Here is a 27050-nt window from a genome sequence, read left to right as displayed (position 1 = left end):
AGGACATAGAAAAGATGGTTATAGATAGATGGGAAGGGGCTGGAACCAGAGGATCAAGTTGGGAGGGGGAGGGGATAGGAAGGTGAAAGAGGGAATAAGGGAGAGACATTAAAATTAAGGACCACTTGAGGGGTAGTATGAAAACCTAAGTCAGAATAAACGTCCTAAAATATCTACATATATGAAAGTGATCTAAATGAAATCCCCAATAATGGGAGAGACAAAGTCCCAGCTAACCATCTCTTGTCACCAAAGGAAGCTTCCAGTACCAAGATTGAGTTGCATCTAATCGAGTTGTTGGGCAAAAGGGTCCCACAAGAATCCCTAAACAACTCAGGTGTCACAAAGACTAGAGGTTGCTCTCCACAAACGGCCAGCAAGAACCCACTGCTGAAGACAACACCTTCACAAGTCACTGAACATGGAGAACTCGAGGTGATGCCTACCTACAGCCTTCACCCTTATGCTCTAGCATAGGACACCAGACATAATGGTGTCCTGCCTACAGATATGCTGGTGCAATGGTGGCACAAAGCTGGTGAAAGGAGCCAACCAAAAACTGATTTGACTTAAGGCCCCTTCTCGGTGAGCTAGAACTCACATGTGACACTGCTTGGGTGACTAAGAACCAGAGACTAGATAGCTTAGGGACCAAATACAAAAACAAACACTACTGGTCTAAAGCAAGCAAGCAAGCAAGCAAGCAAATAGCAATAAAATGAAACCTCATGACAGTCTACTATCCACATCAATCAGTTCCTTGCTCAGCCGTCATCAGATAAGCTTCCTCGTGCATCAGATGGGAAGAAATACAGAGACTCACAGACAGACATTATGCAGAGAGAGACAGAGACATAGAGGAAGGGAGAGAGGGAAGGAAGGAGAGAGAGAATGGAAAACTCATCCATAAATGGAATATCTCTACGGAATCCCTCTGCTCAAGGCTCGGGAAACCCTGCACAAGAGGAGGCAGAAAGAGTTTAAGAGCCAGAAGGGAAGGAGGACACCAAGAAAAAAGTCCTTCTAACCAACATAAGCATACCTCATATGAACTCAGAGACTGAGGCAGTATGGCTAGGCCCTGCACAGGTTTGCACCAGGTCCTCTATGCATATGGTATGGCTTCCAGGTTAACGTCTTTATGGGATTCACCAGTGTGTGAATGAGTGGGTCTCTGATTCTTGTGCTTTCTCTTGGGCTCCTTTCCATCCGTTTGTCTTGTCCAACTCTGATGTGGTAGTTTGTGTTTTACCTTATTATATTTTATTTTGCTAAATTTTATTATTATCTGTTAGAAGTCTGTTCTTCTCTGAGAGACAGAAAGGGAGTTGATCTGGATGGAAGGGGAGGTGGGAAGAACTGGGAGCAGTAAATGGAAGGCAAACTATAATCAAGATATATTATGTAAAAAAAAATCCATTTTCCATAAAAGGAGAAAAGGGACTAGTAAATAATTAAAGTCTAAAAACAATCATGAGGGTCTCTTAAACTGGGGAGAGAAGGAGCAAACATGTAGCTTTGGTTGTTATGGCAACTGGGGAAGCATATTCCCCACTGCAGTTAAGGCTGGTCTGCAGCCTGTGCGTGGACGGCCTCACAGGGCTCGAGTTAACCTGGCCTCTGGCAGAGAAGCAGTGGGACTAGGAGGCCGCGTGGTGTTGTGTATCACCTGGTAGACTGACAACTTCAAAATACAGCAGGCTCTGAAAGGAGTTAAGAATACGGACAAGTGAATTAGGCTGCCAGGGTTCAAATCTTAGTCCACCACTTCCCAGCTGTGTGGTCTTAAAGACATTATTTAACCTCTTTGAGACTCATCTGTTCATCTGTAAAATTGAAATGATAGTAATACCTACTCACAAAGTTATCATGAGGGTCACTGAGTAAGGCATGGAATGCATTTGAAAATAATTCTCAGCATTTAAAGTGTGCTCAGAAAATTGTAGCAATCACAGACTGAGCTTTGGCTAGGTTGTGAAGTGACCTAGGACAGGTCATTTTCCGTTTCTGTGAAATGGGGCAGCCAAGCCTGGTGATGCATGCCTGTACGCCCGGCACCTGACAGGCTGTTGCAGGAAGACTGAGAGTTCAAGACTGGCCAGGGCTACACAGGGAGAGTCTGTCTCAAAACAACAACAACAACAAAAACCCAAAAAAGTGGGGCAGCTAAAACCTACCTCACATACTAGTGTGAGGGGTAAATGTGAGGGTGAGTCTGAGGCCTGCATGTTTCCTGACTGATCAAAGCGCACATTAAACATCATGTTGTACTTGATCTTATAGTAGAGTTGTCTATGCCTACAGCATATTTTACTTTTAAACTTCTGTGTATGTGTGCGCACGCGGGGCGTGTGGGATGTGCATGTGTGACTGCAGGTCCCGCAGAGTCCAGAAGAGGGTGTCAGATTCCTAGAACCAGAGTTCTAGGCAGGTGTGAACTGCCCAACAGGGGTGTGGGAACAGAACTCGGGTCCTCTGCAAGAACATTACACACGCTTAACCACCGAGCCCTTTCTCAGCCTCTAAAGAACATTAAAATTTCGGGAAGAAGGGGTGCTCCTTAGGATGCCCCAAGCACCCCTGCGAAGGGGCCAGGAGCACTTGCCACTCCTACAGAGGACTCCAGTCAGCCTGGGCACCCACAAGGCTGCTTACAGCTGTCTGCAACTCCAGTTCCAGGGGACCCAATGCCTTCCTCTGGCCTTTATGGGCCCGGCATGCATGTGGTGCACAGACACACACACACACACATGCAGGCAAAACACTCATACACATAAAAAATAAAAATAAATCTTAAAAATTCTCACTGTGTACATTATGTCTGTGCACAGGCACATGCTTGCATGTAAGAGTGTGGGTGCAAGCCTGCATGCGAGGGACAACCTAGTTGGTTCTTACCTTCCATCTGAGCAGGATCCCTTAGCTGCCTATAAAGTCAGACTGGCCCCCGAGCTTCTGGGGTGTCTTGTCTCTAGAAGAGCCAAACATCTGGCTTTATGCAGGCTCTGGGCTCTGAGCACGGCCCTCATGCTTGTACAGCAGGTTTTTTGCCGACTGGCTCATCTCCTTAGCTCCTGAAGGAGGTTCTGAGTCCTCCGTGACCTGAGGTGGTTGCCCGTGCAGCTCCACGGTGGGGAAGGAAAGCACAACAGCCGCCATCCACTGAGAGGAAGCCTCACCACGTAGGAAAGCAGAGCAGCAGAACAGCGGGCGCCTCTGTTTACGAACACCCTCAGAGACTGGACTCAAACGATAGCGTGGACAAATGCAGTTTTCATACAGTATGCTGTGATCCATTCTCAAGTTTTAGGGGTTAAAGATACAGAAGATTAAAACCTAACCTAGATAAGAAAATGGTGGTCCTAGTTTTATTTTTGCTGCTGTGATATAAACTGACCAAAAGCATCTTAGAAGAGGAAAGCTTTTATTTGGCTCATATCCCAGGTCACAGTCCATTACTGATGGAAGTCAGGGCAAGAACTCAAACAGAAACTTAGGAGCCATGGAGGGTGCTGCTTGCTAGCTGGCTTACTCAGGCTCAGCTAGCTTCCTAACATAGCCCAGGACCACAGTGGGGTAGGCCCTCATATATCACTTAACCATCAGCCTTTACAGACATGTGCACGGGCCAAGCTACCTGCGCAGTGCCTCAGTTGAGAGTACCTTCTCAGACACCACTAGGCCAGTCAAATTGAGAGTTAAGACCTATCTAAACAACACTGGTGAAACCTAAAACTGAAGGCAGGTTTGGTGAAATGGAGCTGAAAAGATGGCATGCTGAGATGGGTAACAGAGAGGAAGAGGGTCCAGAAGGAGGAAATGTGGTCTCAGCTGGTTGGACATCTGGCTCAGGAGACTCTGTGTCATTATTTGCTTGCTCAAAATATGAATGAGACTTTCCAGCTAAAAGGGAGGTGATGGTCAAGAGTGCAAGTCTCTGACTGGATTAGTCAGGTCTCCTCCTCTTTTCAGCTCCTTAAATTGGGAAACTAAGCCATGACTGTTCTCTGCAGTCCTACATAAGTAGGAAGAGGAGTTTTCTGCTGTTACTTACACAGACCCTATGATGGAAATGGCCTTTTATAATACTTAGCTAAGCTTTTCCCCTTGCCTAAATGTTTGTATTAGGAATACTAGAATTTCTTAGATTTCCAATAATTATGGTTTATGGTAGTCAAGTCACAAGATAAAAGCAGGATAGCTAGTAGCTGATTTAGTTGGTCATACAGCTTAGAGTCTTGGGCACACAGGACATTTAGTTTTATATATATATATATATATATATATATAAATTTATTACAATTTATTCACTTTGTATCCCAGCTGTAGGCCCCTTCCTCTTCTCCTCCCAATCCTGCCCTTCCTCCCTCTTCTTCCTCTATGCCCCTCCCCCAGTCCACTGATAGGGGAGGTCCTCCTCCCCTTCCCTCTGACCCTAGCCTATAAGGTCTCATTAGGACTAGCTGCATTGTCTTCCTCTGTGGTCCAGTAAGACTGCTCCCCCCTCAGGGGGAGGTGATCAAAGAACCAACCACTGAGTTCATGTCAGAGACAGCTCCTGCTCCCCTTACTAGGGCACCCACTTAGAAGCTGAGCAGCTTTCGGGCTTCCCCTGAACAGGGGGTCTAGGTCCTCTCCATGCATGGTTCTTAGTTGGAGTAAAGTCCAGGTATTTTGGTTCTGTTGTTCTTTTTGTGGAGGCCTCCAGGTCTTTCTCTCTCCCCCTTCTTCCATAAGGTTTCCTGCACTCTGCCCAAAGTATGGCAATGAGTCTCAGCATCTGCTTCGCTACCCTGATGGATAGAGTCTTTCAGAGGTTCTCTGTAGTAGGCTCCTCTCCTGTTCCCTAGTAATGGGTACACAGGCTGTCTCTGACATGAACTCAGTGGCCAGCTCTTTGATCACCTCCCCCTGGGGGGGGGGGTGCAGCCTTGCCAGGCCACAGAGGAAGATGATGCAAATAGCCTTGATGAGACCTGATAAGCTAGAGTCAGATAGAAGGGGAGGAGGTCCTCCCCTAACAGGGGACCAGGGAAAGGGAGTAGGGGGAGAAGAGGGAGGGTGGGTAGGACTGGGAGAAACTGAAGGAGGGGGCTGCAGTGGGGATACAAAGTGAATAAATTGTAATAAATAAATATATAAATAAAATTAAATATATAAATAAAATTTAAAAAGTAATCCCTTCTGTATAGGCTTGCCAGATTTAGCAAATAAAAAACAAGAGATTGTAAGTAACAAAACCCCACAACCTGCATGGGGCACACTTAACAATAAAAGTCATTGCTTATCTAAAGCTTAAACTTACTCGGGTACCTTCCAGCCTCTGCTACTGAGGTCAGGAAATCCCTGATATCACTGTAGCTGCCTTAAAGGATCCCCCCCTTTCTTTGCATTTGCATAGGGGCCTTAGCTTTTTTTCCTAAGCATGACTGTCATGACAGCTGCCTTTCCTCACCAAGCGGACCTCTTGTACTTCCTAGAAAAATATTCCAAGACAATATAACTCACATCTTTTTTAAATTCTAAAGAAAAAGAAACAGCAATGTGAGGAAAAGCAGGGGCAAGTTTCAAAGAAACGATTACTTTAAAATGATCAGACCTATTTTTAAGAGGGCCAATAAAGGAACAAAATTCCTTATATTTCTGGTTGTGAGCCTAGCCTTTAATGGCTGAGCCTTAACCATACTACAGCTCATAAACCTAAAGAAGCTAAGAAACAAGGAGCGCCCTAAGGAGGATGCTTAATTCTCATTCAGAAGGGCAAATAGAATAGACATCAGATACGGTTGAAGAGAGGCAACAGGATGGGAGCTTACTAGGATGTTCTCTGAAAAACTCCACCCAGCAGAGGACTGACACAGATGCTGAGACTCACAACCAAACTTTGGGTAGAAAGTAGGGAGTATTATGGAAGAGTAGGAGTATGGAAGGACCTGGAGGGGACAAGAAGACCAACAGAGCCAACAAATCTGAGCCCAGGGGGACCTGTAGAGACTGATGCACCAACCAAGGACCATGCATAGACTGGACCTAGAGCCCCTGCTCAGATGTAGCCAACGGGTGGCTCAGTCTCCATGTGGGTCACCTAGCAAAGGGGAGCAGCAGCTCTCTCCGACATAGACTCTGTTGCCTGCTCTTCAATCACTTTCCCCGGGTGAGGTGGCCTTCCCAGGCCATAGAGGAAGAGGATGTAGGCAGTCCCGAAGAGACTTGATAGTCTGGGGTCAGTTGGTAAGAGGAGGGCTCCCCCTTTCTGAGGACTAGGGGACTGGGATAGAGGAGAAGAGAGGATGTTGGGACCGGGAGAAAACAAAGGAGGGGGCCATGATTGAGACATAAAAAAGAAAGAAAAGAGAAACAGTCCCGGAAACCAGCTCTAGCACCTTCAGATGGCTATTACACATTACTGAATGCACTGATTTAAATGTATAATCCAGCAGCTCCAGTATATTCAGAGTTGTGTGACTTAAATGGCTATTTCGTGTGTGTTTATTCAAATGCTCTACCAGACTGCATTCTACTTCTAAGGCTCTGCATGCATATATGCACCGTGTGTGTGCCTGGTGCCCAGTGAGGGCAGAGACAGTCCTGGGTCCCCTGGAACTGTAGTTACAAATGGTTGTGAGGTGCTATGTGGGTGCTAGGAATTGATCCCAGGTCCTCTGAAGAACAGCACATGCTCTTACCCTCTGACGAGCTTTGTCCACGTGCCATAGGATGTGTCATCCCTTTTCCTACTGTTTTCTTCCCCCCGCCTTTCTGGCCCTTCCTTATTTTCTAATCTTTTCATTTATTTTCCCCTTGTGATTATATATTTTTTAAATTACTCAAAGTAATATGAAATACATTTTTCAAGTAGAAGATTCCAAAACAAAATTATGTGCAAAAAGATAAAAAGTTTCTTTTTCATGTCCCCCACTCCTCCTCACAAAACACAACTATGACCTGTGAAGACCCATGAGAGCTGAAATTATGCAGTCACATAAAAATCTTTCTATAAATATGTAACATAACAATTATTTGTTATAGCCAAAAAGTACAAGTAATACAAATGCCTATTAACTGATGAACAGGTAGAGTACAGGGTCTGCAGTAATGTCACCTGACCACAGAAACACAGTGGAACTGCTATGTGCTGCAGAAAGAGGCTGGTTGCAAAAGCACACATTGTAACTACTGCCCCTGTGGGTGGCCCCAGGTGTGCATAGTCAGCGAGCACTGTCCACTGAGCACAGAGGAACTAAGAGACTTGTTGAAGAGGACAGAGCAAGTAGCGGCGTTAGGAGTTAGGCTGAAGAGAAGGTACAGTCTGGCCTCTAATCAGCAAATTAATTCCATTCTCTGCACTTTACCCAACTCTCAAAAGGAAAAATCTGGAAGGATAGTATTCTGGCTCCTAATTTTACTTTTGTGCTCCCTACACCTGCCGCCACTGCCGTCTACCCCAGGACTTCCTCAGGTGATACCGGAACCCTTCCCAGCACCAGGCAGATCCACAAAACGACAGCCCAGGATATTAAACAGCTCAGCATGTTTTTTACACTTCCCTCCCCTTTTTTTTAAGTATGGGAAGAGGGAAAGAAATATAAGTTTTCATGGTGAATTTCCAAATATTGGAAAAGCACAAAAGTGAAAAATTTAAACTACTTAAATTAGAACTCTCATACAGCAAAAGTGGGGACCTTGGGCTTCAAAGCATAAAGTATTTTCTTCTGTGACTTCTGTATTTTCTTTCCCAGTTGTTTTCTCGGTAGGCTGATATTTTGATTGGTAGGTTGGGCAAGCATGTCATATACATGCATGCACATGCACACAAGTGAAAACACACACACACACTTTTCAGAGGCAACAGTAAGAACGCACAGGTGTAAATTTCTTTCTCTGAGTCCACCTACCTTCTTTACTATATCTGTCTTCATTTCCCCTTTCATACACAGACATCGCAGAGTAGTACCAACCACAATTCCATGGAATCTCTGTAAGAAAATGAAGAGGCTGAGTAAGGCTTTCCCACGCCAGTACGCTCTCATCCCGACACCTGCTTAAGGAACTCGGAACTCCATCTCTGGAATCCAAAATAATCTGCTTCTCTCACACATGACCAGGTTTAGAATTCACCGCATCTACTCTCATTATAACAGTTCCAGAGCTTGGGGAAAGGTTTCTTGGCAAGCAAGTCTACACTCTGTCAGATGACTACACTCTGTCAGAAAAAAAAAAATCAGAAACTACTGGGTGATACTTTAATGAGGTTCAGGGCTCACACCCGGGGTTAGTTTTCTACCTGACTCGTCGCAGCGCAGAGGTTAACAAGTAGATTTCATCTGGTAGAGACGCAGGTATTTTAAGATAGCGCCAAAGGCTGTGGCATTTTGCACGTTGCACACCACCCATCGCACACTCAGTTCAGAAACCTTCATATTTATTTTGATTTGTCTGAGCTAGTGTCTTGTTATGTAGCCCAAGCTGGCCTTATACTTCCAATCATCCTGCTTCTGTCGTCCTAACATTTCTTTATTGAATAGTTTATAAATATTTAGTTCCTAAATTTTCACTTTAACTGGTTCTTTCATTAGTTAAATAAAACTTCTCTTCCTCTTCCTCCTCCTCCATCTGCTGCTACTTCTGCTGCTCGTTCACAATACTAAGGATTGAAACTAGGATCTCATACATGCTAGGCAAACACTACCACTGAACTATTACCATCAGACATTTTTTATAGACTTTTTTTTTTTTAATTCTCTTTTCTACTACTAAGTTTCCTAGGCTGACCTTGAAATCCCACTGTAGCCCAGATAGGCCTTGAATGTGTGTCTTCCTACATCAACCTAAGTAGTAACTATGTCTTTTGACATTTGTCTTTTAAATCAATTAATTTAGTGTATATGTGTGCATAATGTTAGGATTTTGGAACACAACCTGCTTCTGGGTTACCTAGCAACTTATGGAAGGCGTGGTTACCGTGCCCCTTAAAGGGACAACCAGACTCACTCCCTTGCTCTTCTCTCTTGCTCTTTGCTCTTGCTCTATCAGGGCGCCCCATGTCTTCCCCTTCCTCTCTCTTCCCCCCTCCCTCTCTTTCTCCCCATCATGTCCTGCTCTCCCTTCCCTTCCTATCCATCTAATAAACCTCCTTCATAGAGAAGATTGGTTGCCAGCCTCATCTTTAATTAATAGATCTAACACATATCTGTATATGTGTGTGTGCTAGAGAGACAGACAGACAGACACACAATTGTAAGGTCAGAAAACAACTTCCCTTCCACCATGTGGGCTGTCAGGCCTGGTGCAAACTCCTTCACGTTTACCCACTGAACCATCTTGCTGGCCAATATCTGTTCTTTCATGTGTAAACCATGTATGTTTTGCTTTAACTTTTTGAAGATTGTAGTTGATCAGTTTTTAAGCTTGTAAGCTCTTCTTTAACCTTTTTATCCCTCCCATTATGGTGGACTATGAAATATGCTCCTCCCTAGCCCATGTACTGAGTATTTGATGCAGCTGCAGGAGTTTCTAGAACACCGGAAGTGGGTCCTTGGAGGAAGAAGGCCACTGGGAACAGTATACAGGGTTAACCCTTCCTTGCCCCAACTTCTCACCCTCTGTGAGGTGGAGAGCCGCCTCTACACAAGCTCCTTCTGCCATGATGCTCTGTTAGCACACATGAGGCCAGGCAGCCCAGATCAAACACCCTAAAGGAAATGCTATTCCCTTGAGATGTTCACTTTAGACATTGTCTCTCAGGACTGAGAAAACCCATATACTATTTTAATCCAACTGAGAAAATAAAAACAATATATATATTCTAACCAGTTTCTTTGAGGTCCCATGAGCTACCATGTGTAGGTGAGTCGGGATTAGAGAACTTGGGTAAAAACACATATAAAATTAGTTGTAAAACCTAGGAAATGATAGGCTGACAATTTTGACAAATTGGTGGATATAAGCTTCCTATAAAAGTGTCCAGATTTTAGTTTTCAAATTTTATTTACTTATCAGGTGTGTATGCACATGCGTGTGTGTGTGTGTGCCATGGCACTGTGAAATTTTATTTACTAACCAAGGGTGTATGTGAGTGTGTGCCATGGCATGCATGTGGAGGTCAGAGGGCAACTTACGGGAGTCAGTTCTTTCCCTCCTAGGGATGGAAGTCAGGTTGTCAGGATTGGCAGCAAGTGCCCTAACCTACTGGTCCATCTTGCTAGCCTCAAGTATCAAGATTTTTAAAAAGAAAATGAAATGTTGTGCGAGTCAAATAAAACTCTTGCATACTATAAGTTTTTTAGTCCCACCTCTACAATAAAGCTCATATCTATGGCAACAGAACCTGTTTAATAGCAATTCTGAGACAGGATTCTCTGGGTACTGAGTCAGTTCTCTGATTGTTTTTATCTTCTATATTAGTTATGTCTCCATTGGTCTATTGTTCATGGTCTATGATAAGATACCATGACCAAGGCAATTTATAGAAGAATTTATGTGGGGCTTATAGTTTCAAAGGATTAGAGTCCATCACGACAACCAGGGAGCATAGCAGCAGGCATGGCAGGAGAAGGAGCTGAGAACTTACATCTTAACCTGCAAGCAAGAGGCAGGGCAGAGAAGAGAGGCATACTGGGAATGGCATGAGTCCTTTAAACCTCAAAGGCCATCCCCAGTAACACATCTCCTCCAAAAAGACCATACCTCCTAATCCTTCCCAAACAATTCCACCAACTGGGAACTAAGAATTCAGACATGTACGCCTGTGGGGGTATTCTCATTCAAGGCACCACACCTCCATGGTAGCCATCCTGACATGGAGAATGAAGAGTGGGTGGTCTGGACCAGTGAGATGGCTCAGAAAGTAAAGGTTCTTGCTGTTGAGCTTGAAAGAGCCAAGAGCCGAGAGAACAGCTCCTGAGCACTGTCCTCCGGCTTCGGCACACAGACACAATAATAAGGTATTAGAAGGGGGAGGGGCTGTTCAGCAGTTCAAGCCTTGCTGCTCTGGTGCAGGACTGGAGGCTGGTTCCCAGCACCCACATCAGGTGGCTCACAGTTGCCTACAACTCCAGCTCCAGGAACCCAATGCCTTCTTCTGACCTCTTCAGGCACCCCACACGCAACATGAGTCATGCATACACACAGCTAAAGTTAGACGTCTAAATAATGGGGTGGCCTGCAGGGCTACCAGCAGCTGAGAGCACAGCTGGCAGAGCCCCACCACCAGGCAGTGCGGGCGGTGAGAGGCTCGTGAAGCACACAGCCTGGAGAGGCCTCAGCCATGACTGCTCAGCTAAGCCAGACACTCACCCGTGAGCACATGTTACACTACAGCTAACAGGAAAGAATATTGAGGCTGTTAAATTCAGAGGAAAAATGGTTTGCAGGTAAGTAGTGGGAACTGGACAAGATCATCCTGAGTGAGGTATCCCATAAGCAGAAAGACTCACAGGGTATATACTCACTTATAAGTGGATATTAGACATATAATATAGGATAAACATACTAAAATATGTACACCTAAGGAAACTGATCAAGGAGGACTCTGGCTAAGATGCTCAATCCTCATTCAGAAAGGCAAAGAGGATGAACATAGGAGAAGGGAGAAAACAGGGAACAGGACGGGAGCCTACCACAGAGGCCTCTGAAGGCTCTACCCTGCAGGGTATCGAGGCAGATGCTGAGATTCATGGCCAAACTTTGGGCAGAGTGCAGGAAATCTTATGAAAGAAGTGGGAGATAGTAAGACCTGGAAAGGACAGGAGCTCCACAAGGAGAGCAACAGAACCAAAAAGTCTGGGCACAGGGGTCTTTTCTGAGACTGATACTCCAGCCAAGGACCACTCATGGAGATGGCCTGGAACCCCTACCCATGGCAGTTCAGCCTCCAAGTAGGTTCCACAGTAATGGGGACAGGGACTGTCTCTGACAGGAATGGATTGGCCTGCTCTTTGATCACTTCTCCTTGAGGGGGGAGCAGCCTTACCAGGCCACAGAGGAAGAGAATGCAAAGACTCCTGATGAGGCCTGATAGACTAGGATTAGAGGGAAGGGGAGGAGGACATCAGTGGACTGGGAGAGGGATATGAGTGGGGAAGAGCGAGGGAGGGTGAGATTGGGAGGGGAGGAGGGATGGGGCTACAGAGTGAATATACAAAGTTAATAAACTGTAATTAATAATAAATAAATAAATAATAAAAAGAAAAATGGAAGAATGTGAGGGGAAGAAGGAAGAAACCGGTTCTGGAGGCAAATGGAAAGAGATGGCACAAAGAGTGGACTAGGAGCTAGAAATTTGGGGTTTATTGTATAGCCTGGTACTAATTAACGACTATGGTATTAACCAGTCCCTGACTAAAATTTTTCGTGAATTATTTTTAAAAATCAGGAAATAAATGTGATAGATACAGAATGGCAAAAGCAATTTGGGAAGAAGTTTGTCAGAGATGCTTAGTGATTACTAAACCAAAATGCATTTCTGGTCTCCATTTTGAGGCTGAGTAAGAAGACTGACAAGACTATGGAATTGTCTGACACAGTGCTTTGTCTAAAACACGCATTCAAACAGTAACAACATTTCAAACCTTTAATTTACATGTACCGTATTGGGAAAAATAAGTCTAAAAATATTGTGTTAGGGAGAAAGCGAAACTGGAACATGGAATATTGTTGGTAGTATTAAAAATTGAACAACCATGCTAGATATGATGGCACAGGCCTGTAATTACAGCTTCTTAGAAGTCTAACGAAGGCAAGAGGATTGGGAATTCAAAGCCAGCCCACAGGAAGCTCAAAATCAGTCTGAGCAGCTTAGTGGGCCCCTGTCTCACAGTAAAGAAGTAAGAAGTGGGCTAAGGGCACAGATGAGTGTAGCGCACTTGCCTGGCATATGAACGGTTTTTCTGTTGCTGTGAGGAAACAGCCTGGCAAAAACAACAGAAGGAGAAAGTCTGTTCGGTTCACAGTACAGGACACAGCACAACATGGGAAGGGACATCACGGTGGCTGGTCTTGCACCTGCAGTCAGGAAGCAGGACGCTGCTTCTGGTTAGCTTGCCTTCTCCTTGTTATTCAGTGGAGGCCCTGAGCCTGGTGAACAGTCCTGCCTCATTAGCCAAACCTAGATAACTCCTCACAGCAAGAACCAGGGCGGGATTTTAGATCCTGTCAAGTTGACAATATTAACTATCACCCTTGTCATGTGTGAGGTTCTAGATTCAATCCCCAAATTGAAAAAAAAAAAAACAAAAAACCACCACTACCACTCTGGAAAAATAATTTGGCCTTATTTAATAAAGTTGATGAAATACTTATCCTATAACTCAGCAAGTCCACTTCCAGGTACACACTAGCAAAGCTCTTAGGTTACATACAACACTATATGAAATAGCTGCTCCTAACAGCACAGCTGGAAGCCATCAAGTGACTAGAGACAGTAGAAGCAACAAGTAACTTATGGCCAAGTGCGGTGATGAATACTTTTATCCCAGCACTCAGAAGGCAGAGGCAGCCAGATCTCTGAGTCTGAGGCTAGTTGGTCTACCAAGTGAGTTTCAGACCAGCCAAGGCAACACCATAGTGAGCCCTATATTGGTTACTTTTCCACAGCTGTAACAAACACCACAACCAAGGCAATTCATAAAAGAAAAGGCTTATTTGGGATTTGAGTTCCAGAGGGATAAGAGCTATCACCATCCCAGCAGGGAAGTGTGTCAACCAGGAAGCATGACAGCTGGTCTGGAAGCTGAGGACTTTCATCTTGAACCACAGTAGGAAGCCAAGAGCAAACTCAAACAGCACAAATCCATCAGAAGTATAAGACAGGGGACAGGAGAGGGGCCTACCACAGAGAACCTCTGAAAGACTCTATCCATCAGGGTAGCGAAGCAGATGCTGAGACTCATTGCCATACTTTGGGCAGAGTGCAGGAAACCTTATGGAAGAAGGGGGAGAGAGAAAGACCTGAAGGCCTCCACAAGAACAACAGAACCAAAATACCTGGACTTTACTCCAACTAAGAACCATGCATGGAGAGGACTTAGACCCCCTGTTCAGGGGAAGCCCGAAAGCTGCTCAGTTTCTAAGTGGGTGCCCTAGTAAGGGGAGCAGGAGCTGTCTCTGACATGAACTCAGTGGCTGGCTCTTTGATCACCTCCCCCTGAGTGGGGAGCAGCCTTACTGGACCACAGAAGAAGATGATGCAGCCAGTCCTAATGAGACCTGATAGGCTAGGGTCAGATTGAAGGGGAGGAGGACCTCCCCTATCAGTGGACTGGGGGAGGGGCAACGGAGGAGAAGGAGAAGGGAGGGTGAGACTGGGAAGAGACGAGGGGGGAGGGCTACAGCTGGGCTACAAAGTGAATGAATTGTAATAAATAATAATAAATAAAAAGAAACAAAAACAAAAAGTAAGCATTACTTAAAAAAAAAAAGTCCTCAAAACTCCCCTCCAGCTGCATACCTCTTCCAGCAAGGCCGCACCTCACAAACCTACTCAAAAAGCTCCACCAACTGGACACCAAGCAGTCAACATCCAACCCTCAGGGGCCATTCTCATTCAAACACCACAGACTGTCACCAAAACAAAGCAACGAGTAGAGGAAAAGTAACTTATGGTATGCTCACACAGCCTTGAAGTTATGGAGTTACAGTTACACACATCAACTGAGAGTGTCATGACTCCAGTTAGGGAGAAACAAATTATAAAAGAATATATAGTTATTATCTTACTTACCACATTTAAATATCACATAGAAGTATACATTTAGAGGGACATATCAATATATCAAGATAAACTCATAAGAAAAAGTGTGACATAAAAAAATAGGGAATTCAGGACTGAGGTCATGGAGAGGGATGGGGAGAGGCGGGAACAGAGAACTTCAAGCCACCTCACTTTTTATCAACTCAATATAATAACAAAAAATACAATAAAAACTAGAGTCACTTTTAAATAACTTTAAAAATAGGTCCGATCTGAGTTGCTAAGGTTTTTAAATTTTTAGTGTGCGTGTGCACACACATGCCATTTTGCATTATGCAGAAGTTAGAGGCCATCACATACTTCGGTTCTCTCCTTCTACCACGTGTGGTCCATGGACGAAACTCAGGCTGTCAGGCTTGGTGACAAAAATCTTTATCAGGCCAGCTTGCCAATCCAGTCACTGTGTTTTTAAAAATGTTCCATTTGAGATAACTTATGGAAGGTTGCAAAAATAGTACTGAAAATTTCCATACACTCTCTATCTGCCTTACCCTTATGTTAGACTCTTATGTAACCACAGAGCACTTAAAGTGAGAAATGAACCTTGGGATGACTCTGCTGAGGTTTACAGTGGACTTATACTTTGCCTGTACTCCTAGATTTTTGGTTCTAAGGCTAGTCTGGAATCTCATATGGTATTTAGCCTTGCATTCTTCAGTCTTCTCTAACTCGTGACTGTCATTCATTCTTTCCTTGCTTTGAACTGTGACACTTTTACAGAGGACCAAACAGTTTTAAATTTGTTTATTTGTGTGTGTGCTCGTATGTGGAGGTCAGGGAATAGTGGAATAGCGTATAGTGGAAATCAGTTCTCTCCACCACATGGCTGTCAGGGATTGAATTCGGGTGGGCAGGATTGGCAGCCAATGTCTTTACCCACTCAGTCGCCTTGTGAGGCTGTTTTGTTGACCAGGTCTGATTTGTCCAATGTGTCCTCTCTAATACACAACATACGGCTACACATGCTCTAGGTAACTAGCTAAGACTCTACTCTAAACCATTTTTCCTTTAATTACTAAACACAGATGGGGGTAGTTGCTGCATAAAAACTATTTAGAGGAACATTAGAGTCATTATAAAAGACACCAAAGTCAAGGAATAACTGCAGCAGTGCAGAAGCCACTGCAGGAACCAAGCTCTCTCATTCAGATTTCAGAGTCCAGAGGGAGAAAAGTAACCCAACTACCCTGGACTCACAAGCCCGTGGCTGCCTAGACCCTGGTCTGAATTCACAGAACAGAAATGAAGATGACCTGAAACCTAGGGATGGGAAGACGACACTAATGGTCCATCAGCCTACAGTCTTACGACCAGACCACACTGCAGACCAACTTCACTTCAGCCACCACTGCACCTCTGTACCCCTCCATTTATACACAAACAATGGAATAATTTACTAATAAGACAAAGGGAGAAAGGCTTTAAGGCAGCTCTCAAAGCCTGTGTTTATCCCAGCTGAAAGCACAGTGGAGTGCAGCAGCAAGGTCAGTGTGCTCCAGCACTATCAACGTCAGGACAGAGTGAAGCTGTGGATGTGCTGATTGGCAGGCTCTTGGTGAGTAAATCTGTCTCATGGTGGAGGAGGCTCTTCATCATGAAAGCATGGGCAGAGGAGACTGCAAATGAGCAAACTCCTGGCAGTTCTGAGTGCTTTTAAGAATCTAAAGGGCTCTCATAGAAGCATATGTGCCTATCACTGGCTGATTAACATAAGAGCTATGTTTTCCTAAAGTTATTGTGTAAAACCATAGGCTCTCCAGCCCAGTTACTCTGGTTTAGCTACGATGTCCTACCTATCTGCAAAGCCCAAGATACCCCAGGAATCAAGGTTCCCATCCTGAGTCTTTCCACAGAATCTCAGCAAAAGAAAGCATTTTCCTTTTTTCATGCAGCATAAGCACATATACAAATAAAAAGGTAACAAAAGAAAAAAATACCAGAATATTGTTTATAAGGCAAAGCCAGAAATCTCCTAGCATTCAACATATCTTTGTTATACATTCCTTATGTCAGTCAGAACTTCTAATAGCAAAGACTTCCCAAGTTTAGGACCTTTAAAATCCAACGTGCAGTAAAGGTGCTGTTTAGATGTCTTAGGGTTACTATGGCTGTGAAAAAACATCATGAGCAAAAGCAACTTGGAGAGTTTTATTTCACTCAGAGTTCCATGTAACAGCTCATCATTAAAGCAGTGAAGATAGGAACTCAAGTAGGGCTGAGGTTTTTTTTTTGGGGGGGGACACAAAACTCTCAAGTATAACCTTTTTTGCCCCTTTCCCTCCTTTTTTCTAAACATAGTCTTTTATAGACATCTCTTTTTACAAAGCATTAGTGGTGTTCATCTTTAATCTCAGCACTCAGGCAGATTTCTGTGAGCTGGAGGTCAGCCTGGTCTACAAAGAGAGTTCCAGGACAGCCAGGGCTACTACAGAGAAATCCTGTCGAAAGAAAAGAAAGAAAAGAAAAGAAGGAAGGAAGAAAGGAAGGAAGGAAGGAAGGAAGGAAGGAAGGAAGGAAGGAAGGAAGGAAGGAAGGAAGGGAGGGAGGGAAGGAGAAAGAGAGAAAGACAGAGGGAGAGAGAGGGAGAAAGGGAGGGAGAGAGGGAGAGAGGGGGAGAGGGAGAGAGGGAGAGAGAAAAAGAGAGAGAGAGAAAGAAAGAAAGAAAGAAAGAAAGAAAGAAAGAGAAAAGAAAAGAAAGCAAAGCCGTGCAATTTCTTTTTTTAGAGGTACTTTTTTTTTAGCACCATAGGCGAGCACCTGCCTAGCGTGAATGAGGCCCAGGATCTGATACTCAGCTTCACAAAGCAGAAAGGAAGATAAGTCCATTAAAACAAAACACTTGTACTTCCCTCCCCTGCTGTCAGCTGCTGTGAATGCTGTATGGTGTGTATTCTCCTCTGTCACTGATCTGGAGGTGTAGAACGTAAGCTGAAGCTGATGGGCTGCGAACATGGACTGAGCTTGTGCAATGCTTGGCAGGAGAACTTGGAAGCAGAGTTCTCCAGGGAGCTCAGGTGTTTAAAGGAGGGTGGAAGTTCTCACATCTGTTAGCTACTCATAAGAATGTTTGCTGCAGTTTTGTGTCCTGTGCTTGGACGCTTTTTTAATAGAGTTGTCACTGTTGGAAATTCTTAAATAAAACTGATTTAAATAACAAAAAACAAAAACAACAAAGCTCTCCATGTGTCTGCTTTGTCTTGTCTCCCTTCTCAAACTGTCCTTGGATGAAATCAACAGGGACATAAAGTCCCTCTGCAAAGGGCTAGAACTATGTTCACTTTTCTCATGTCCCACAGGACCTTGAACAGAAGAAACCACTTACAACAGCCCCCTTATGACATACTGTGGGAAGTCACTGAAGATCTTTTAACTGGCAACTATTAATACCCATGCACTTTAAAATTCAAGAATATTAGAGTTTCATAAGGCTATATTGAAGATGAGGAGAATTTCTGAGAAAAGGGATGTTAAGAGGTCACTGCAAGCATAGCATGGCAGTACATGCCTGTAGCCCAGCTCCTCAGGAGGCTGCAGCAGGAGCATCAGGTTTAGGATAACCTGGACTAGAGAGTGAGCAAAATCAAGATGAACCTGAACAACTTAGTAAGACGCTGACTCAAAATAATAATTAAAAAAGGCTTGGAATGGGTCTCAGCTTTAAGAGTTTGCCTAGCATATAAAAACTCGAGGTTTAATTCCCAGCATTGTAAAAAAAAAAAAAAAAGATAATACTACAATAATCTTAACACAACGAGCTGTCCACGTTAAGGACAGCAGTGGGAGAAGAGGTAGAATTTGCCTATGTAAATGAACAGGCTCTACACTAGCTGTCAGCAGCACAGGGAGACCTGACAGCTTTTGCTGACCGTGTAGCTGATGTTTGAGTGATGATGGCTGCATGCACTAAGCGCTTTATGAATGAATATAATGGAGCATCATTCAGGGAACAAGCAGTTGTGCTGAGAGAGTGATCAGAGTTCTTTACAGGAAACCTGAATGATGACAAGGCTACAGCCTTTGAGATCTGGAAGACCATTTCAAAGTGAAAACCAGCAGCAACTGCAAAAAAAAAAAAAACACACCAAAAAAAAAAACCTGAGACAAAATATAACTTGATGTGTTTGTACAGAGAAAGAGGGTCAGCTCCGTAGAGCATCGAGGACAGGAGTCAGGCTTAGGAAGCAGGTAAAGGCCAGGTCATGATGGGCACTGCTGTACATCAGTGAAGTCTGACTTCACTATAAGATTATAAAGAGAAGCCAACACAAGTTTCAGCATGGATGAGCAAGGATGGCTGTTAACAGATTTTTGAAAAACTGATAACACCATCAGAATTTCACATAACTCTGATTTTTGAACTGAATCATAAGGACTCTCAACCACCTTATATTTTCTGACTTAAAAATCTGCCCTTTTTTATTTATTGGCATTGGTGTAAAATATAGGAGCTCTAAAAATTGGAGTCCTTCTTACTGTACACAGGAGAATCCAATTAGTTCTTCTTATGAACTGAATTCATTTGCTTTTTGGGCATTTGCTGTTAATTTCTCCCAAAGAATCACTACAAGCTCTTTGCCAACGTTCATTGTCTTTCCATAATAAGGCAAGCTCAGAATTAGTGAAAGGTACCACAACTTAAGAGCTAGTTGAGTCTTCCCAGCTCGGCCTAAGTTCTGAAAATTTAAAAGGTCTTGGCATCTTTATTTTTATGGTTTAAAGGCCGCTCTGGGTCTTAGGTTTTTTTCTTCACCAGGAAATACAGCCTGTCATATACAGATGAGAGAATTAAAAGCTGCTGGGGCACAGTGACACAAGCCTTTAATCCCAGCATCTTTGAAGCAGAGGTAGGAGGATCTGTGTGAGTTTATGGCCAGCCAGGTCTACATAATGAGTTCCAGGACAGCCAGAGCTACATAATGAAATTCTCTCTCTCTCTCTCCCCCTCCCTTCCCCCCCCCATATATATATCTGATCTATGTATAAAGACACCATCTGGTTTCATCCTAATTTATTCTATATAATAAAGACTTGGCGGGGGGGACAAAAGAGAAAGGAAGCAGTAATACTTGGAAGTTCCTGCAGGAGTCTAGGTAGAAAACGGTAGCAGGGCAACCTTAGCCTATGGAAATAAAGATAACAAGAATTCACTGATTATAGGAGAGCTCTTAAAATTGGATGAATTTGTCAGTGGTTTGGATATGGAGTGTGAGGCTTGGGTTCCATTGTTTGGGTAAAATTATCACTAAATGAGATAATAAGCCTAGGGAGACATATTTGGGGCAGGGTTTTTCAAGAGTTCTCTGTACACTTTGGTTTGCTATGAAATTGAGGACTATCACATTTTGCAAATGGATAGCACTCTAAAGCACTGAAGGAAAATTATTCACTGCTCAATTGACAAATCTATCTTCCTTCCTTTCTTTTTCTTTTTTCTTTCTTCTTTCTTCCTCCTTCTCCTTCCCCTTCTTCAATTTGCTCTTCCTTTATTTCTCTTCTAAGCTTGTTTCTAGGGACTGATTTTTCCCTTGGTTTGGGGTCTCATTTTCTGCTTCTTATATCTACATAAGTATATTTAGAACTTTGGGAAAGAGAACAGGTACAGGCTTTAGGGCATTAATTCAGGTGAGAGGCCTAGGTCACGAAAATGCAGCTGGCTGTTCACGTAAGGTATAGAGGCCGCAGGTTCAGCAGGACGAAGTTCATGGTGGCCTTAATAATGTCAACTGCAACTCACTGGGAAGATAAACAAAGTGGGACCAACTGGTTTTAACAACTGAGAAAACTGTTACAGGAAAGGTGTGCATCTGAGGAGCAGCCCATAATCCCAGCATTCACAAAGTGAGTCAGAGCAGCACAAATTTGGGGCAGCCTGTGGTGAGACCCTGCCTCAAATCAAAACCTAAGTCAAAAAGTTGAACTCAGGTTGTACTCTCTTCTACATTACTCCATAGTGTATAAAACAGCTGTTTTTTTCAGGTGTGCCTTGCCCTGGGAAGCGGGTTTACAAGTAACTTTTTACTCCATTTTGAGGGAGAAGGGTGACTACAGCCCTTGGGTGGATCCACAAGCCACACCACCTGTCTCGTGCAGCACAGAATGACTCATTCTTGGGAGAAGAAAGAGTGTTAGCCTATAAGTATCCTGGTGAATCCATACTGCAGAACATATGGGAACATTAAGATCATAGCAAGGAAACCAGACCTAAGAATTTACCAGATGCAGCAGACCAAGGAAAAACCTAACTCCCTCCCACTGATCCAATGAAGTGACCAATGCCTAGCTCTGTTCTACTGATCTGACAGCCATCATGTGGCAATGACTGACAGGCAGAGAACACTCGTCTGTGTCTGGAGCTTCAGCTCCATCCCCAGCTGTTCACTTAGCCTACTCAAGCATCTGCCTGTCCACATCTGCACATGAGCCCATCTTTCTTTCCTTTTTCTTGGTGGGGAGAGCGTTTGAGACAGGGTTTCTCTGTGTAGCCCTGGCTGCCTTGAAACTCCCTCCATAGACCAGGCTGGCCATTAACTCAGAGATCTGCCTGCCTCTCTCTCCCGAATGCTAGGATTAAAGGTGTGCACCATCACCGAATGCCCCAAGTGGAACCCACCTTTATTATTCCAGACTGGTTCTGCTCTTTCATCTGGATTCTACTCTGCAGCCTGACTCTCTGCTAGGACTCTTCAGCGGGCCCCAGGAGCAGCTCTGTCCCAGCTCTCTCCCAGACCAGAAGTGGTCTCCTCTTCTGTTATCTATACAGATGCCATCAGCATTTCTATCACCTACTTCTGAGACTTTTACAACACTGCTACAGCCTGTCTAACTTGTAATTCTGTAACCACGTATATACAGACAGAGAGAGACTCACCACGTGCTATAAGACATATAAAATGAGGATTAACATTAGTAATTAAGATTAGAATGAAAGAACTTGCACTGGCAGCTATCACACTACCAAGGTGGGCGGGATAATCTGGGAAATCAGACATGAAAACCACAGAAGCTATGGATTCACTGTTGGTCAGTGAACTCTCACACTGTGAGAAGACACTGTTTCCTCTGTGTTTCTTGCATAGCGAATTCACAAAGTCATAAACAAGCAAAAGGCACATATATGGCTAATGCTCCTAATAGGTATTTGAGTGATACATTGATACAATGTCCCTAAGGGCATTTCAACCCAACACAAATTATTTTTTGAGAGGATAATTTTGTACCTAAAATGCTTTGAAGTAAGTTAAGACAAACATCTGTATACAAGAAATACACTTTTAAGGCAAGACAACATACAACTGAAAACTTTTAAACTGTTTTATTTTATGTGTGTGTGTCTCTCTGTGTGTATGTGTGTGTGTGTGTGTGTGTCTATGCCCCTGCCATGTGAGCACAGTGCTCCCAGAGGTCAGAGAGGGCAAGTGGATCGCCTGGATCTGGGGTTGTAGGCAGGCATGGGTGCTGAGAGCTAAATCCAGGTTCTTTGGAAGAACAACAAATGCTCCTAACTACTTGTTACCCCTCCCTATTCACCTAACAAAATTTTTCATGACGCTAGTATGTTAAATTTATAAAATAGGTATATAAATCAAACATTTATTGAGAGTAAATAAGAAAATTTATTTAAAAATAATTTTTGATAAACACTTAATTGCATCATTTATTAAAGATGAACACAAAATTACCATGCTAATAAAGAAATATCCTTATTTTTCCATAAAGAATTCAATTTTAATTGAACACATGATTTTCCAGAATACAGAATATTAAGACTTTTTGGAGCCCATCAATATTTTGATTTTATAATTGTCAGTATGAGATGCCACTTCACATGTTTATGTAATACAAACGGGTAGAAGTATCCTTAGGATCATTTCAAGATTGTTGGAAATTCTGTCCTCCTCCCAAGGAAAAATCATTTAATGATTTGATAAAAATAAAATTCAAGACATAAACTCAAGCAGCACTTTTATTTTTGAAACAAGATCTGACTATATAACCCTAGCTAACCTAGAACTCACTATGTAGATCAGCCCGGACCCAACTTCACAGAGATCCACCTGCATCTACCTCTAAAGAATGCCATCACACTCAGCCCAAACAGCAACTTTTAAAATCAAACATTCTGGGTTGATGAGGCGGCTCAGTGGGTTTCAGTCTGTCACACAAACCTGATGACCTGGGATTCCCAGCTCCCACTGTGGAATGAGGAAAGCAACTCCTGGAAGTTGTCCTCTGATCTGTATACATGTGCCATGGGACATGAGAACACACACACACACACACACACACACAACAATATCGCTAAAATAGCCAGAAGATGGTGGCACACATCTTTAATCCCAGCACTCCAGGCTGGCCTGGCCTACAGATCAAGTTCTAGGACAGTCAGGCCTACAAAGAGAAACCCTGTCTCAAAAAAAAACAAAAAACAAAAAACTAAAATTATTTTTTATAAAATCAAATATTCTAACACAACACAATTTAAAATATATTAATTTGATATTTTTATGCTGAGGACAGATGGTCAAATTATTTATTATTAGCTTACAAAAGCGGGTTTTATTATGAAAATTTTAAATTGAAATTTGCTTTTGTTGTCTCTCTCACCTCAGTCTTTTCATTCTCCCTAATTCATGTCGTTCTACCCTTGTATCATCCTTCCCATGTTCTTGTCATGTGACATTTTGTCCTTCCCTCCCTTCCTCATCATCTCTTACTTTCCTCTTTTGGTCTTCTACCTAGTTTCATAGTCTGTCCTCACTCTCAGATCCCAGATATTAGAAGGAATGAGTCGTTTGTCTTTCTGAGACCTGACTTACTATAATACTTCCCAGCTGCGTCTATTTTTATGCAATCTTTCTTCTCTTTACACTGGAGAGACTCCACTGTGCACCTATGCCATTCTCACTGTGCATTCTTCAGTTAATAGACACCTAGCCTGGGCCCATACCCATGAACACTGTAGTAGTAAACACATTTATTATAGTGTCTCTGTCGTAGGATATGGGGTCCTTTAGCCCAGGAATGGTACACCTGAGTCCTATGGTGATATTATTTTTAATTAAAAAATATAAATACTATTATTATTGTATTTGTGTGTATTTGTGTTTGAGTGCAGGTGTGCAATGGAGGTCAGAGGACTACTTGTGGAGTCTGTTTTCTCCTTCCACCTTTATGTGGTTTCTAATATTAAACTCAGGTCACCAGGCCTTTGCAGGAAGCACTTCTACATCACAGACTGAGCCTGCACAGCAGCCCTATTTTTAAATTTCTGAGGAAACTCCATACGATTTCCATAGTGGCTGCACTGGCTTCCATCTCTACCAGCAGGGGAGGAGGGCTCCTCTTTCCCACAGCCTTGCCAGTCCTCCTTGTCATTTATTTTCTTGATCATAGCCATTCTGACTGGGGTCAAATAGAATTTCAAAATAGTTTTAATTTTCATTTTCCTGATGACAAATATTCATATGTAAGCCAGGGATAGTGGACTACGCCTTTAATTCCAGCACTTATGGTAGAGGCATGTGGCTCTCTGTGAACCGGAGGCACAGTGAGTTCCAGGCTACCTGGGCTACATAGCGAGAACCTGTCTAAAAGAAAACATACAAAACAATCAATCATATGGAAACATTTCCTTATGCATAGATAAGGAAATCTTAAGCAGATAAAAACACTGCTGGAGGTATCCCAATACCTGACCTCAAATTAGCCTACCAAGCGGAAGTAATAAAATCACCTGGTGCTGGCACAAAAACATACAGATAAATCAACACAATAGGATAGAGGACCCACCCAGAAATAAGCCACACAGCTGTGGTGACCTAATTTTTGACAAAGGCATCCAAGAACATGCACTAGGAAAAAGAGCTCATTCAACAAATGCTGCTGACAAAACTCTGTGTCTATTCGCAGAAGAATGGACATAGACCCACATCTTTCACTTTTCAGAAAAGCCAACTGGAAATACATCAAATTTAGAACCTGAAATGCTGAAGCTGCTATAGAAAAGCACAGAGTCTACGTCTGAAGCTACAGGTATAAGCAACTTTTAGCCCCGGACTTAAAAGCACAGGAAATAGTCCCAAGAATCAACAAATCAGGCTACAGAAAATTAGCAAGCTTCTGTACAGTGGGGAAAATTAACATCAGAGGAGTCGGATGGCCTACAGAATGGAAGAAAATCTTTGCCTAGGAAGTTGATATCTAGAATATATAAAGAATTGCAAAAATTAAACTCCAAAGACAGGAAACTGCCAATCAATAAATGGGCTAAAGGAATAAACAGAAATTCTCAAAAAAACACAAAAAAAAAAACCAAAAACAAAAAAGAAAAACCCAAAGATCAATGAATGCTTTTAACACATTTGATTTTGAATCAATTTTTAGTAACTGTTCATTCAGAAAAGTTTCAGTGTTTTTCATGACACCCATGTTCAGTTGTGTGAGCACATATGAAATTGTGGCATTAATGAATTCAGTTCTAGCCAGGTGGCACAGAAGTGAATCCCGGCTACTTGGGAGACTGAGGCAAAGGATTGCAAGTGCAAAACCTTCCCGGACTACAGGGAGTTCAAACTCAGCTGGCCAAGTGAGACCTTGCCTCAAAATAAAAGGTAGAAAAGAAGGGTGAAGCAACAACTTGCGGTAGAGTGTTTGTCTGCCATATGGGTCTTGGACTCAACCCCCAGCACTGGAGAGAGTGGCAAGCATCTCGGTCTTGTGCCTCCCACACAATGGGCATTCCTATCCCAAAGCGTGTTCCTATCCCTGTGTCCTGAGTGATGGCACTTTTCCTTCACACCTCTTGTCATGACTCTCCAAAGCTCATCTCTAGTCTCGAGTTCATATTGCTGGACATTTCCTCTTAGGTCTAGCATAAACATGTCCCAGAATGAGATTCTTCACTGTCTCTGAATGTCTTGTTCATAAAAAAATGTTTTTAGTATTTGCACTGGCCGGTTTTGTGTGTCAACTTGACACAGCTAGAGCCATCAGAGAGGAAGGAGCCTCACTTGATAAATGCCTCCATGAGATCCAGCTGTAAGGCATTTTCTCAATTAGTTACTCAATGGGGGAGAGGGCCCAGCCCATGGTGGGTGGTTCCATACCTGGGCTGGTGGTCCTGGGTTCTGTAAGAGGTAGGCTGACCAAGCCATGGGAAGCAAGTCAGTGAGCAGTACCTCTCCACAGCCTCTCCATCAGCTCCTACCCCCAGGTTTCAGCCCTGCTTGAGTGCTTATCCTGACTTCCTTTTGTGATGGACATTACTGTGGAAGGGTAAGACAAATAAGGCCGCTTCTCCCCAACCCGCTTTTGGTCATGGTGTTTTGTCAAGGTAGTAAAAACCGTATGACAGTATCACATTTTTCTTTCTTTTCTCTTTCCTTTTCTTCCTTCGTTCGTGTTTGAGGGCACAGTACATGGTACATATGGTGGCCATTAGAGGACAATTTGCGGAATTAAGTTCTTTCCTTCCACCATGTGGGTCCTGGGATCAATTTCGGGTCTTCAGGCTTGGCTACAAGCATCCTTCTCTATTAAGCCACCTCATCCGTCCTTGTTGATGGTTTTGTGAGACATGGTCTTGCTATATAGCCCTGGCTGACCTAGAACTTGTTATGCAGCTCAGGCTGGCTTTGAACTCATAGCAATCCTTCATGTCCTGGGATTACAGGCATAGACCACAATGTCCAGCTTTACCTTCCCTGATCACTATTCTGTAACTCCATGAAAGCACTTCCAGGAAAGGAGAGTGCCTTTCTTGGAAGGCTTTTTTACCCAGAATTCAGTCTGCTCTAAGCAGATGTCGAATGTGTATGGATATGTACAGTGGTTTCAGTCTTCACTACAGGAGAGGACGACAGCACACTTGCACATTCCCCTGGAGGGGCAGTCTCGAAATCGCTTTGATCTGACCTCGACAGCATCTACCAATACCACCTATTACTGTCTGCATCCTGTGTAAGGGCCCTGAGCTGGTGTACCACTACACCTAATGCTCTTTATGTCTTCTTTGGGGAGGGTGTGGATCAGTCAATTCCAGAGTTAACCTCCTGCCTAACATTCCTCTCAATATTATGACCCTGAATCTTTTTTTTAAAAAAAAAGGGGGGGGGGGGGAATAACTCTTGTCTGGCTATTTCCTTCTGGGTGAGAATGTTATTATAATGGGGGCCATGGACATCCATTGCCTGGGGTGGGGGCAACAATTTAACATTTATTGTATATACACAGGTATGTATATGCGCCACAGCAAATATGGAGGTCATAGGACAATCTGTACGTGGTTCCTTTCTTCCATCTT

General features: G+C 43.4%; 1 protein-coding gene across 9 annotated transcripts in view; it reads right to left on the bottom strand.

Annotated features, from left to right (window-relative positions):
* Nucleotides 1–27050, bottom strand: part of LOC129669401 (phospholipid-transporting ATPase FetA) — a 106358-nt gene that overhangs the window by 71480 nt on the left and 7828 nt on the right. For 7 of the 9 annotated variants that reach the window (XM_055597610.1, XM_055597612.1, XM_055597614.1 and 4 more), the window contains exon 3: nucleotides 7896–7976. In XM_055597610.1, coding sequence (XP_055453585.1) covers nucleotides 7896–7976 — 81 coding nt within the window. Of the gene's footprint in view, nucleotides 1–7895; nucleotides 7977–27050 lie in introns of those variants that run through there. The other 2 variants (XM_055597618.1, XM_055597619.1) reach the window with 2 other exon arrangements.

The sequence above is a fragment of the Psammomys obesus genome, unplaced genomic scaffold (genome assembly GCF_907164565.1).
Source record: "Psammomys obesus unplaced genomic scaffold, mPsaObe1.curated_primary_1811, whole genome shotgun sequence".
Lineage (NCBI taxonomy): Eukaryota > Metazoa > Chordata > Mammalia > Rodentia > Muridae > Psammomys > Psammomys obesus.
Note: the sequence above shows the minus strand (reverse complement) of the source record. Positions and strands in the feature narration are given on the sequence as shown.